General features: G+C 39.0%; 1 protein-coding gene across 3 annotated transcripts in view; it reads left to right on the top strand.

Moving 5' to 3' along the window:
• The window catches only part of LOC128662588 (tubulin alpha-3 chain), a 33,461-nt gene extending 20,985 nt beyond the window's left edge, over positions 1–12,476 (top strand). The window contains exons 1-4 of one of the 3 annotated variants that reach the window (XM_053716400.1): positions 5,067–5,141; positions 8,407–8,629; positions 9,095–9,243; positions 10,562–12,476. In XM_053716400.1, the coding sequence (XP_053572375.1) occupies positions 5,139–5,141; positions 8,407–8,629; positions 9,095–9,243; positions 10,562–11,539 (1,353 nt within the window). In that variant the 5' untranslated portion in view covers positions 5,067–5,138 and the 3' untranslated portion in view covers positions 11,540–12,476. Of the gene's footprint in view, positions 1–5,066; positions 5,142–6,372; positions 6,390–8,406; positions 8,630–9,094; positions 9,244–10,561 lie in introns of those variants that run through there. The other 2 variants (XM_053716402.1, XM_053716401.1) reach the window with 2 other exon arrangements.
• The last annotated feature ends 2,795 nt before the right edge of the window (positions 12,477–15,271 follow it).

Here is a 15,271-nt window from a genome sequence, read left to right as displayed (position 1 = left end):
TTAATCAAGGCATCGCTGGCTCCCAAGACATGGAACGCATACCAGGCTCATTGGAAGTGTTGGGAAAGATTCTGTCAACAAAAGGGCTTTGAGGTGCATCGCACCTCTCAGGTATAGGTGCTTGAGTGGTTAGCATGTTTGAGACAAGAAGGGGTGTCTAGGCTGGCTGTGGCGAGTAGGCTATCGGCGGTAGCATTTTTTTAGCAGCTCACTAGGACTTCCCGATTTTTCAAGTTCATTCCTGGTGAGGCAGGTTCTAAAAGGGTGGGGTAGGCTGGAGCCGTGCCCTAAGAATCGGAGGGAGCCTATCACTCCTCTAAGGCTTAGGCAACTGGCAATGCAACTAAGTTCCATTTGCTCATCAGCATACATGGTCCTCCTTTTCCAGGCGGCATTTTCATTAGCTTTTGCAGGGGCTCTGAGGCTAGGGGAGCTGGTGTCATCAACCAGAAATGGGAAATCGTGAGGCATTAAAGTAGATCATTTATGCCCATCTGAGCATGGCATACTACTGCTAGTACCACGGTCTAAGACCGATCAAGAGGGTAAAGAAGCATGGTTGTCTTTACAGAGTAAGGAACGTAGCAGCATTTAGTGAGCTTAGACCAAAGGATGGCAGCTCTTTGTCGTTATTTCAAGTTCGAAAGGTACTGGCTAGAGCTGCAGAGAGGTTAGGGTTGGACCCTTCCCGCATCACCCCACATTCATTTAGAATAGGAGCTGCGACAAGCGTGGCTGCGCATGGAGCATCTACCGCTGAGATTAAGCATTTAGGGCGGTGGAAATCTGCACGTTATAAGACATATATCTGACCGTTTTCAAAAATATAATACAGCAGTGCATAATTCAGGGTGATGTGGTGGTGAGAGGGCTCTATCCCAAGGGTGTGTGGGGGGGGCTAAAGGGGGGTATAAGACGTGGTTCTATGCCATTTGATTGATATGACTCACTGTTTTTGTAGATAGGTAGTCCCCTCTAGTTTGGGTATGGATAATTGGCCACTCTTTTGTCCATTGGGCGGCCATCAGAGAGCTGCGCACCCCAGACGGTCAGCAACTAGGATTCTCACCTTCCAGGGTGAACTTTCGGTGGCTAGGCCGCAGGGGGTTGACTTGGGAGGAATTACCGGCCATTCTACAGGATGCACACAGGAGGTGGGAGCAGCCTCACATTATTGTGTTGCATGTAGGGGAGAATGACATGGGGTCAGTGCCAGCTCTGGACATCATCAGGAGGATGGTGTCTGATATTAAGTGGTTGCATGCTTGGCTCCAGGGTGTGAAGATTGGGTGGTCCAATGTGGTTGCACGTCTGTGTTGGAGACACATTAAAACAAAGAGGGCCGCCTATAATATTAAGAAAAAGATTAACAGGGAGTTAGGGAGAATGGTCACGGACCTTGGTGGCTTTGTCATTAGGCACGAAACTATAACGGCTGACAAAAAGGACCTGTATCGGCCTGATGGAGTACACCTGACGGATGTTGGGTTGGGTTGGATTTATTCCTGGCTGACATCAGGAAAGCACTTTTAATAGTAATATAAAATTTAAACAAAAGAAACATTTCAAAGTAGTGTACGGTTTAGCCTTGTAAGAGACAATGGTTGAAAAATGTCTGTTATATATATATATATATATATTTTTTTGTTGTTGTTGATAATATTGTATGTAAGGTGCCTAGTCGATTATAGGGTGGTGGCAAGAATTAAGAATTTTTCTTTTGTGGCGCTCAGATAAGACCCCGGGGGCGGGCAATCAGAGAGAAGAGTGACGGCCTAGAAAACAGAGAGGGGTGACACCCACTAGGTGCGGGCCTAGGGGTTCCCCTCTCTACGAATGCGGGCAAATATCTCTGAACATCACAGCTCTCTCTCTTTGCCATTTGGGCGTGAGCAACCGAGTGCCATGCTGCAAACAACGTAGGGGGCCTTGTATGTCTGTCTGTAGGGGTTAAGCTAGGGATTAGATGCCGCCACCAGTTATGAAGTAAATTGGAAAGTTGTTTAAAGTCACATGCTCTGTGTGAATCATGAAAGAAAAAAAATAGGTTTTATATCCCTTTAAAATCCATGGAGTCAGGATTAGGATCTCTTGAACTAGGGGCCTCATCACACACTGCTGTATGGAGCCTGTGGCTATAAATATAGGTGGAAAGTCAGTGTAGATATTATTTTTCTCCTGTTTTTCCCCCTGACCACCCCCCACTTCCTTATCTTTCACTCATAATTCTTATCGCATTCCAATATAATTACTAAATTCTTTTCCCTATAAAACATCTTTGCTGATTTATAATTGTTAGTAATACAATTTATTGGTTTCTAAGAGTTTGTTATTGCTGGAGCATGTTCTAGCTCCATAAGGACTCATCTCAGTATGGAACCTGTAGCAGCATCGTCAGGACACTATTGAGGACTAATTGTCATCTTATAACGAGGCCTTAATATTTCCTTACTTTATGGAACTAAAATCCAAACTCCTATTGCAGTTTCTATGTTTGTTATAAATTTATGTTGTATGTGTTATTTACCTCAATAAAAATATAATAATTAAAAAATGTATTTGAAAAGTGTGTTTCTTACACTTCAAAGAGGTCAAAATATGATTTCAACATGGCCAATGTTTTGAATTTGAAATGTCAAAAAACTATTAGAAAACCTACTGCGATAATGGGATTATTTGCGTGAAATTATCATAAGCAATGTTTAGAGGGTGTTTGTGGCAAGGGTAGAATTGGAAAGCAAAGCTATAGGGGTTATTGCTGAGTTTGTGAATGATTTGAAATGTAATAAATACCACTTCAGTAGGTTCTCAAATATCTGATTCTCCAACGTAGTGTAGAGATGATTATTTCAAAGTATCTGTATAAATGTCCACAAATAATGTTCCTCTAAAGAGATAGAAAAAATATATCATCAAGTATATTGCGGCATACTGTTAGAGTGTTTTAGTATTTGGTGTAAAACGCTATCCTTTGTCTCCATATTTATACACACCAGATTCATGCATCTTTCAATTTGAGGTAAAAATATGTACATTTCTGGCTCCATATATGCAGACCATATTGGTAGGGTTCTTCCACACCACATCTTAAGATGTGAGAAAATAATTTCTATAAAATTATCTAATAATTGGAACTGTTTATATTAGTTTAAAATAATTTTTCATTTATTAATTGTCTGCAGATTTTATGTGTGTGTGTGTGTGTGTATGTTACAGGTAAAGTCAGAAATCTGGGTTATCCTAGCATTACCTGGGTAATCCTAGGATTACCCAAGCATCTCTGGGTAAAGCTCAAAGTAACATCATAAATCTACTCAGAGCTATGAACAAAGCCCGAAGTAACATCATAAATCTACTCAGAGCTGTGAACAAAGCCCGAAGTAACATCATAAATCTACTCAGAGCTGTGAACAAAGCCCGAAGTAACATCATAAATCTACTCAGAGCTGTGAACAAAGCCCGAAGTAACATCATAAATCTACTCAGAGCTGTGAACAAAGCCCGAAGTAACATCATAAATCTACTCAGATTGCATCGACTCACTGCATCAAACATATATAGGATGCACTGTAATTCCCACATCTACATATATATATATATTTATATTTTTTTTTAATGGCCTACTTTTTAGCCCATTTCAATGACAAATACATTTATCAAATATATATATGATGCACTGTAAATCCCACATCTTCTTCACTATCTATTTTTGCCTCTGCCTGGGGAGTTCAAGGGGGGCAAAGCCCCCCTTGTAAACCTTATTCCTCAAGGTTCACTTGGGGTGGATGTCAGAGGATCAGTGAGGTGCCTTCCTTAAACCCCCCCGACAGAGGCCAAAAAATATAGTGTAGATGGGGAATATATATATATATTAATATGTATATATAACTATATATGTATGTAAATAAATATATATTTATATATATACACACATATATAAATATATATATAATTTATTTATTTATTTTTCCGACAAAGAATACAGCACTCTCCAATTCCTCAGATATTGAAACTGGTTAATATGGCTTGAAAAACGGTTGGGGGCCAATTTAACAAGCTCCGTATGGAGCTGTATGCAGCTGTTTCCGCGCAAGCCTTCAGGCTTGCCGGAAACAGGAGTTAAGAAGCTCCGGTCTTAAGACCACTGCTCCTTAACTCGTCTGCTACCTCTGAGGTGGCGGACAGCAATCCGCCCGATCGCATACGATCGTGTTGATTGACAACCCCTGCTAGCAGCCGATTGGCCGCGAATGTACAGGGGGCTGCATTGCACAAGCATTTCTAGTGAAATGCTTGTGCAATGATAAATGCACAAATCTGCCCCTTAGAGTGTATTCTGACGTAATTGTGTATTTGTGTGTGTATATATGTATATATATATATTTATATATACAAACAACAGCAAAAACACTCACTGGACTTGTAGGTAGTGAAAGCTATTTATTCCATAAACAAAGTGACATTTCGGGGTGTTCACCCCTTCATCAGACCAACAGCTGTTGTTTGTGGGAGTGCACCTATCTAGCTTGTGTGTGTATATATATATATATATATATATATAGGAATAAATATATAGGTTTAGGTAATAACAGATATATATATAGAAATATGTATTAAAAATAAATGGCTAGATTTAGAGTTTGTGGGAGTGCACCTATCTAGCTTGTGTGTGTGTATATGTATATGTGTGTGTGTATATATATATATATACGTTTACATGCTGCTGAGCCCTTTTTTTAAGAATATGCAAAATATTCTAATACAGCTACTTTATAGCACTTTTACACTTTTAAACTATGCAAGTTTTTGGCAAAATGTATAAGTGCAGGGCGCATGATAAGAAAAATGGCAACACCTAAAATATAAATAAAAATATCTAGCAGAAGAGATAATCCTACATCAGGATGTAAATAAACACTGATTATATGTTTCAATAAATAAACCTGACAAACAGTATAACATGACCAATTTTAGCTTTACTGAATTTCCAGCCTATTGGTACGAAATGGAAAAAATAGGCATCTTCCACTTTAAGAATCTGTACCCGCCCACAGCTGGGATAGTTTAAATTGCACAAAGGAAACTCAGACTTTGTGCTCTGTTCATTTCTTTTGCTGTTGTGCTGTTAGTGCTGAGCAATGGTAAGTGCCATAAGGAATAGCTGTTTTTCTTACAAAATAGGTTGTTTTATAGATTTATTTATTAAAATGCATGTGTTAGTTTATTGTTTGGAAAAAAATCAGCCTCTGTATACTCAAAGGAGCTGCGTCTCCACTCCTTGTACACTGACTATATTGAAATAAAGCTGGTTTGAAAAAAAAAATGCACGTGTTAGTTGGTGGGTAAATGCAATGGTGACGGTGAGCTGTTTTTTAGGCTTGCCTTGTTTATATTTTTACTTGTTTAAGGAAGGCTGCAATTCTCTATTAGAGTAAGCTTGACCAAACCCTAGTATAATACTTAAAAATTCTTTTTATTTTACTGTGTCTTTGAGTTAGAGGCATATTACACTCTGTGTTGTGCAATATTTCACATTAAATAACCAGTCTTTACCAGTGCATGTAGATTATTGTTGTTTTTTTCTGCATCTCTGTGATAAACTAGTATATATTGTAATTGCTGCATGTTGCCAGGTATACTTCTACTTGCATAGGTGCTGGTATTCATCTCTTACTGAGTTAGTTGCTGCTTAGTTGAAGGTTTTGTATGTGGGTTCTATCCCCTCCCCCTCTGTTCAAAGTGATTTTAAAAGGGATAGTAAAGTCAAAACTAAAGTTCATGATTCAGTTAGCAGATGTAATTTTAGCCAACTTTTCAATTTAGTTCTGTTATCAAAGTTGTGTTTTTTTTTTTTTTCTCTGTATCTTTTATTGAAGAGTAAATCTAGGTAGGCTCAGGAGTGTGCACGTGTCTTTAGTACTCTGGCAGCAGTGTTTTGCAACATTATATCAAAAAGCTACAAATGTTGCAAAACACTGCTGCCTGAGTATTAGACACGTGCACACTCCTGAGCTTTTCAGTTGATAACAGAAGTAAATTAGTGCATGTCATTTTAAACAAGTTTCTATCTGAATCATGAAAGTTACATTTCGACTTTACTCTCCCTTTTAAAGGGACATTGTACTGAAACAGTTTTCCCCTTAATGTGTTCCCAATTACTTATAGCAGCTACATAGTAAGTTTATACAAAAAAATAAAAAACTTAAAGGAGCAATTTCATCACATCTAAAAGCTGTTTATGCTGACTGGAAAATCAATTCACTTTTTGCTTTTATAAACAGGCTGAGCCTTCAGGAATTGCAGACCTAATTGTGTACACTTCTGTATATATATTAAGGGCTCCTTATTTTATCTTTGTCCACAAACAATGGCCAATACTTAGAATATAGGTAATGCGTTTTTTCCTTTTGCTCTGTCTCTTGTTTACATATCTTTTCTATAGCTAATTAGTATCTTCAGTATAGATGGGTGACGGCAACAGGCAGAAGCTGCTATACTAACATAAAGATTAAGGTGCTATTTGTAAACAATTTGATACATTCCACCATGTAAAAACGAATCATTTGAAACACATTAAAGGAATAGAAGGTCTCTTAAAGGGATACTAAACCTAAATTCTTTCATGATTCAGATAGAATATGCTCTATTAAGCAACTTTCAAATTTACTCCTATTATTCTTTCTCTTGCTATCTTTATTTAAAAAGCAGGAATGTATAGCTTAGGAGCTGGCCTATTTTTGGTTCAGGACCTGAGTTAAGTTTGCTTATTGATTGGCTGAATGTGTAGTCCCCAATAAGCAAGCAGTATCCAGGGTGCTGAACCTAAAATGGGCCTGCTCCTAAACTTTACTTTCCTACATTTTAAATAAAGATAGCAAGAGAACAAAGAAATAGATAATAGGAGTACATTAGAAAGTTGCTTAAAAATGCTGCTGTATCTGAATCATGAAAGAGAAGAAAAAAAATACTTTTAGTATCCTTTTAAGTAATCCATGGCATAGTTGCCTTAATTGTGGGCATTGCAGCCTGGTTTGATCTCATAGGACTTTTAAGGTGCTTCACTGTGCTGTCTGGTAGCTGTGGCTTTTGTAACTAAACCATGTGTGTTATATAGAAAATAAAATCACAATACAGTGGGGCCGATTTAACATGCCCCCGAATTGTGCCTAAGGCACCTGTTTCCACACGAGCCTTCAGGCCCGCCGGAAGCAGCGGTCTTAAAGGGGCACTGAACCCAAATTTTTTCTTTGGTGATTCAGATAGAGCATGACATTTTAAGCAACTTTTTAATTTACTCCTAGTATCACATTTTCTTCATTCTCTTGGTATCTTTATTTTAAATGCAAGAATGTAAGTTTAGATGCCGGTACATTTTTGGTGAACAACCTAGGTTGTCCTTGCTGATTGGTGGATAAATTCATCCACCAATAAATTGCTGTCCAGAGTTCTAAACCAAAAAAAGCTTAGATGTCGTATTTTTTAAATAAAGATAGCAAGAGAACGAAGAAAAATTGATAATAGGAGTAAATTAGAAAGTTTCTTAAAATTGCATGCTCTATCTGAATCACAAAATAAATATTGGGTTCAGTGTCCCTTTAAGACTGCTGCTCCCTTAACTTGTCCACTGCCTCTGAGGCTGCATACATCAATCTGCCTGATCTCATACAATCGGGTTGATTGACACCCCCTGCTAGCGGCCGTCAATCTGCAGGGGCGGCATTGTACAAGCAGTTAACCAGAACTGCTTGTGCAATGATGAATGCCGACAGCGTATGCTGTTATTTATCGATGTCTGGCCGGCATGATTGCTACAGCAGATCATGTTTGCCAGACACTTGATAAATCTGCCCCATGTGTGTTCGTTCTCAAAGCTATTTGTACAAACTCTGCTGCTACAACCACCATATGGGCAGATCTGCTTATTTTAGCTTGCAAGAGTAGCATGCACCTATAGATAAGGCTGCGGAGCGGGTATTGAAAAGTTTGATTTGAGCTGACCTTCAATATCTAACAGGGAAAACCTATTAGTCCACATACTGACTTAGTGACAGGGAAGCCATAATGAATCTCCAGTGATTTGGAGTGTGCAATCTTGAGCATCTATCAATTTGCATTCTTGGTAATTATCATTTGCTGAAAAACCTGTTCCAGAGCAGCAATGTAACACTACTGGGAGCTAGCTGAGCACATCAGCTGAGCCAATAAGAGGAATATATGTGCTGCCACCAATCAGCAGCTAGATCCCAGTGTATTGCGGACCCTGAGCCTATTTAGTTAATTTTTTTACAACAAAAGATACTAAAACTGATGTCTCAAAGTACATGTTTTGATGGAATCCTGAAAGAAAGGTTTGTCTTGTGTCCATTTTAACAGCACAGTCCACATCTTTTCTGTATTGTTTTTCAGAGGGAGTGCATCTCTGTACATATTGGCCAAGCAGGAGTGCAGATGGGCAATGCCTGCTGGGAGCTGTATTGTCTGGAGCATGGAATCCAGCCTGATGGGATTATCCCTTCTGACAGAGTTGCGGGACTTGTGGATTCATCGTTTGGAACCTTCTTCAGTGAGACCGGCTCAGGGAAACATGTGCCCCGTGCTGTCTTTATTGACCTGGAGCAGACGGTCATTGGTAATGCCTCAGTCTTGATTTTATTTGTATATAGGTTACACTTCTAGTAGAGGGATTAGTAAATATACAATTGTGTTGGGGTGTGGTTTTGGTTTTTCCCTTCCAAAATACTGGCTTGAACTTTAAGTCCCCTGATGGTTACCATGGTGATAGAGGTTGGGTCATCATGCATCTACTAATTCTTGCCGCTGTGAGACACCTATCTGACAAAAGTAGCACACTTTATTTTGTCCATTCCAACAAATCTACCACCAAAATTATATAAAATATATGGATAGATTAAAAATCCTAATTTAGAAAACCACTTATTTCACAGAACTGAAAGGTATGAGATAAATACTGTGTGTGTAAAATCTCCCCTACTTTAATGTCCCTGGTGTAATATCCATACCTGGCTGTCATGGAAAAATGAGTTATGTTGTGTGAACTAGACTGCAGTCACCAAAACTTCTTCCTTTCTTACAGATGAGATCCGAACTGGAACTTATCGATCACTGTTTCATCCAGAGCAAATGATTACTGGCAGGGAAGATGCAGCTAATAATTATGCCCGGGGACATTACACCATTGGAAAAGAAGTCATTGATACTGTTTTGGACAGAGTCCGTAAGATGGTAAATGTGACTATTAATGTTTAAATTTGGTATGGCTGGGGAAAAGGGCAAGTTACTAAGCAATTTATGGCATATAAAAAAAAGTTGTGGTGTTGCCCAGTGCTTATTCCCTTGTGCTGTTGTAGACTATGGTGATAGTTTAAATAAAGTTATATGAAACATGTTTGGGTTTTTTGTGATTCAGATGAGAGGATACAATTTTTGAACCACTTTTGAAGTTACTTCTGCTACCAAATAGTTCTCTTTCCCTTAGTATTGTATGTTGAAGGAGCAGCAATGCACTACTGGGAGCTAGCTTAACACATCAGATAAGACAATGACTAGGCATATATGTACAGCCACCAATCAGCAGCTAGCTCCCAGTAGTGCATTGCTGCTCCTGAGCCTACCTGGGTATGCTTTTCAACAAAGGACAGCAAGAAAATAAAGCAAGCTGGTATATTTTAACCCCTTGGGTATGTCATGGTTGTGTTACAGCATGTACTTTTAAATAACTTATCTGAATCATGAAATATTTGGGTTTTGTCCCTTTATAAATATCAGTGATCTGTCATTCAATGGAAGTCAAGGCACGCTAATCTGGTGTGTAATCAGTCTTCAAGTAGAAGTGTAGTCCTCCCCTATATTAAAGGGACACTGAACCCAAATTTTTTTCTTTCATGATTCAGAGAGAGCATGCAATTTTAAGCAACTCTCATTTACTCCTATTTTTTTGTTCTCTTGCTATGTTTGTTTGAAAAATAAGGCATCTAAGCTGGTTGTTCGGTTCAGGACCCTGGAAAGCCCTTCATTGGTGGATGAATTTATCCACCAATCGGCAAGAACAACCCAGGTTGTTCACCAAAAATGGGCCGGCATCTAAACTTACATTCTTGCATTTCAAATAAAGATACCAAGAGAATGAAGAAAATTTGATAATAGGAGTAAATTAGAAGGTTGCTTAAAATTCCATGCTCTATCTGAATCACGAAAGAAAAAATTTGGGTTCAGTGTCCCTTCAAGCGTCTACAAAGTCTTCAAAGGACTTCTTAAACCTTGAGATATAGATTTTTTTTTTTTTTTTTTTTTTTTTTTTTTCCCTCTTGGCCCACAATAGTAACTCTACTGTAGTAATGTTAAACATTGAAGGTTCTGCTTTTTCTCCTAAAAGTATTCTTGCATTATACAAAACCTTTACAAAATAGCAGTCCAAAAAGCCTTAAATGTTTAATTATGGTCATTTTGTGACCTATATAAACAACCTGCACATAATCATTTAATTGTCTTTGGTGTCTTGCATATGAATATTAACAAATCATACTTGCATGTTTCCTTCTAGGCAGACCAGTGTAGTGGCCTTCAAGGATTTCTGGTCTTCCATAGCTATGGAGGAGGAACAGGATCTGGCTTCACTTCTCTGATGATGGAACGTCTTTCTGTTGACTTTGGCAAGAAGTCAAAGCTTGAATTCTCAATCTATCCTGCTCCACAGGTCTCCACGGCAGTAGTAGAACCTTATAACTCTATCCTGACAACCCACACAACCTTAGAACATTCGGACTGTGCCTTTATGGTAGACAACGAGGCCATCTATGATATCTGCAACCGTAACTTGGACATTGAAAGACCCTCTTATACCAACTTGAATAGGTTAATTGCACAAATTGTCTCCTCAATCACAGCTTCCTTAAGGTTTGATGGTGCTCTGAATGTTGACTTAACAGAGTTTCAAACCAATTTGGTGCCTTATCCTAGAATCCACTTCCCACTGGTCACCTATTCACCTATAATATCTGCAGAAAAAGCTTACCACGAGCAGCTATCTGTGCCAGAAATTACCAATGCTTGCTTTGAATTTTCCAACCAGATGGTAAAATGTGACCCTAGACGTGGTAAATACATGGCTTGCTGCTTATTATACAGAGGTGATGTAGTGCCCAAAGATGTCAATGCGGCCATTGCTGCAATTAAAACCAGGAGGTCCATTCAGTTTGTTGATTGGTGTCCTACTGGTTTTAAGGTGGGAATTAATTACCAGCCTCCCACTGTTGTCCCAGGAGGGGACCTGGCTAAAGTTCAGCGTGCTGTCTGTATGCTGAGCAACACTACAGCTATTGCTGAGGCTTGGGCCAGGTTAGACCACAAGTTTGACCTGATGTACTCAAAGAGAGCATTTGTACATTGGTATGTGGGAGAAGGTATGGAGGAAGGGGAGTTCTCTGAGGCAAGAGAGGATATGGCTGCCCTGGAGAAGGATTATGAAGAGGTGGGAACAGAATCTGGTGATGGTGCAGATGAAGAAGAGGATGTATACTAGATTTAAATATCCTTTATCCTAATGATATTAATAAATGTAAATTACCTCCTGCTGTACATGTAAATTCTTAAACTTATATTCAAAGATAAAATAACATTCTTATTTCTTGTGTGGTCTTTGTAAGATAACTGCCACAAAATACTAAGTTAGACTTTAATATTTAGGTGTTAAGAAATGTTTTAGATTAGAATTTATATGCTGAAAAGGTGTGGTCAGTATCTCACTTTAATCCTGGTTGCACTGTCCAATTGGAGTTCTAATTCACTAGTGCTTGACAAGTCATTAGGGTCTTGTTTAACACATACTCTTCCTGTGGGCTTCAAAAAGTCACTTTGCAATGCAGTTACTATACAGAAAGTGTAACCTATTCAAATATTGCTTTTGCATATTCATGCCACACTATTCAATAAATAGAAGGACCAGAATTACCACCCTCATATGTTACTGACACACAAAAGACTAATTGCCCTTTTTAAGTTACATTTTGAGTGATAATGGATCATACTCAGTTTTGCCTAGTAAAAAAAGGGGCAATTGAAAAAAACACTTAAACCAGGTATTGCCATAAACATAATGATCAATGGTTTGGTTTCCTGGGGGTTTTCATTATCTGCCTAAAAATCCTGATGACAAATCATTCTGCAGTAATGGGTTTTAACCCCCTAAATGTGGTTTGAATGGCATGGAACGTCTTGCGGCTTCCTCTTTTTTTGCACAAGGAAAAATCAGACTGGAGGGCGAGCCTAGCAGCATAGGCAGTCCCAAATGAACCAATCCTGGCCTTTCTATTACATGACTGCATAGACTATCATGTGACTAACATTCTTACTAGAAAACATTAGCAATAGAAGTAAGTTGTTCAAAATACCATCTGTCTGACTCATGAATGACAATGTGTGGGTTTTATGTCCTGTTAATAAAAGCTGATTTTCCAGTAGCACCACCTCATTGCATAAATATTTGTAGAAATCATCAATTCATTCATAAGAAATGTTGAATATATATTTTAAACATGCTGTAGATGAGATCTTGGTCACTGTATCCAAGATGAGAACTCATGTTATGGATATAGGAATGTGAACCATATGTAAGATCTGATTGGATGGTTCTGTCTCTGGCGGAATTTTAAAAGCGTCAATGTCATCTGCATTAAAGATGTAAATGATAACTTTTTGGACTATAGTGAATGGTAATACAATTTACATGTGTCAACCGTATCTATATAAAACTTATTTATAAACTTACATTTTTTATATATATAAAATGTAATAGTAAACTGGGGTTCAATAGTGAATAGGGCATGAAAATTAAACTATTGGAGCTGGCTTAACACGTTAAGTACAGCTTAAACTTAAAGCGGCTATAAAAAGTCAATTCTAAAACCTCCCCCCACGTTTTTTCAAAAGTAAAATGCAGGGGGGAAAAAGCATAAATAAAAAGAAGTGCTCAACCTGAGAACAAACAGCTTTTTCTATGGCTAGTTACCACCCAAGACGCAGCCCCTTTTTGCTCAACATGTACCTTTCACAGAGAAGAACTTTCCTGTAGCATATCAGTCTGATCCTGACTTCACAGTACATCCCCTGAAATACCAGGCAATCCCTCTTTGAACGAGAAAAACAGAAAAATCCCAGATGTATGTTTCGGCCTATTGTGGGCCTCGTCAGTGAGGTGCAGCCATATCCCTCTAGGCACACTGAGCAACGGGTCCACATCTGGATTCCTGCATCACACTTAGGGAGACTTCCCTAAGTGTGATATTTTGCATAAATACAAAGAGAAGCACTCAACCTGGGAACGAGCAATAGCATAATAGCTTGTTCTATGGCTAGTTACCACACCAGAAGCAGCCTCTTTTTGCTCAACATGTGCCTTTCACAGAGAAGAACTTTCCTGTAGCATATCAGTCTGATCCTGACTTTACAGTCCAGCCCCAAAATACCAGGCAATCCCTCTCTGAACGAGAGAAACGGCAAAACCCCAGATGTACGTTTCGGCCTATTGTGGGCCTTGTCAGTGAGGTGCAGCCATATCCCTCTAGGCACACTGAGCAACACGGGTCCACGTCTGGATTCCCGCATCACACTTGGGGAGTCTTCCCCAAGTGTCATAATTTGCATAAATAAAAAGAGAGAAGCGCTCAGTGTGCCTAGAGGGATATGGCTGCACCTCACTGACGAGGCCCACACTAGGCCAAAACGTATGTCTGGGGTTTTGCCTTTTCTCTCGTTGAGAGAGGGATTGCCTGGTGTTTCGGGGCTGGACTGTACTGTGAAGTCAGGATCAGACTGATATGCTTCAGGAAAGTTCTTCTCTGTGACAGGCACATGTTGAGCAAAAAGAGGCTGCTTCTAGGGTGGTAACTAGCCATAGAACAAGCTATTATGCTATTGTTCGTTCCCAGGTTGAGCGCTTCTCTCTTTTTATTTAGGGAAAAAAAGCAGTTTGGTTAAACAAAAAAGGCGCAGCTCATCTCTTCAACAGAATATTAATATCCTGTAACTAAATTTTCTTGCTAAAAAGGAAAAAATAAAGGTTAAATGTTTGTTTACATTACAAAAAGACTTTAATACTGTATGTAATATGTATTAAAAAGTGAGCAGATAAACTTCTCACCCTGAGAAGTTGTCTGCTCACATTTGCAGCATACAGGCAGCGGATTCTGTTTGTCTTTTGCGCTTATGTATCATTACACGCTCAAGTGTGTAAAGCCTGCCCCTTCTTTCATGTGACCAGAATGGCCTGTCAATCACACAGAGTATGCTTTCTCTTCTCAGAGGTGGCAAAGAGTGTAGAGCGGTCTGATGGCGGGAAGCAGGCTCACATGTGAGAAACTGCCCTGGAAGGGCTTGGGAGCAGTTTACACTGCTTTGTACATTTAGCCATAATCTGCATAGATGTATAATATACCCACATCACGCCAGCTCTATATGTTTATAAAGGTGTTTTGCTTTGGCAACAATGGTTAACCCATAAGTCTTTCAGTGGTGAGTTTTGAGCTGGCTTCATGCACTTTGAGATCAATCGTTAGTGTGTATTATCACACTTGCATCTGTGACTGATCTCCACTTATCGCAGATACCAAATGTTGTAACTAGTTATTGCAATTGTTTAGTGTAGGTAGTTTCTAGAATTCATAAGCAAAATTCTTGTATTGCTATAGGATTCACTGGACAAGTACAATAAGATTTTAAAAATGAATGTCCAAAAGTGCAACACCTCATGTTGCCCTTTTAAAGTGTGATTATAGTGGGAGAAGGGGAGATATTGCTTGCTGTAATTAAAGCATCTAATTTTTATTACTAGCGCCACTGCAGTTCTATATATTTAATCCCTGATAAGAGATTAAACTCATAGTTAAAGTACCACCCGGGAGCTGCAAAGAGCTACTGGGTTTGCATTGCTACGGCTGTTGTGCCATTCAGCAATAGCATAGCTAGGTTGTGCGGCTTATGCCCCTGATAGGATTACCAGCCACTTGTGCTCTGGACCAAAAGTTCTATGTGGCTCCCAAACAGTAATTTTAACTACGTATGTAACCCTTTTCTAGAGTTGTAGGCTCACTGGAGATAAAATGACTCATTTTAATGAATTAGTCATTTTTTCCTACTAATATAGTTTTTAAACATTTGCTCTGTCTTGTCAGTGGACAGGTCTGTGCTTTTGTAAAAACACAGCATCCTTGGCTAGCAGCTGATTCACTGCTGTCACATTGTATCTCTAAAATCTCCC

The sequence above is a fragment of the Bombina bombina genome, chromosome 6 (assembly GCF_027579735.1).
Source record: "Bombina bombina isolate aBomBom1 chromosome 6, aBomBom1.pri, whole genome shotgun sequence".
NCBI lineage: Eukaryota > Metazoa > Chordata > Amphibia > Anura > Bombinatoridae > Bombina > Bombina bombina.
Note: the sequence above shows the minus strand (reverse complement) of the source record. Positions and strands in the feature narration are given on the sequence as shown.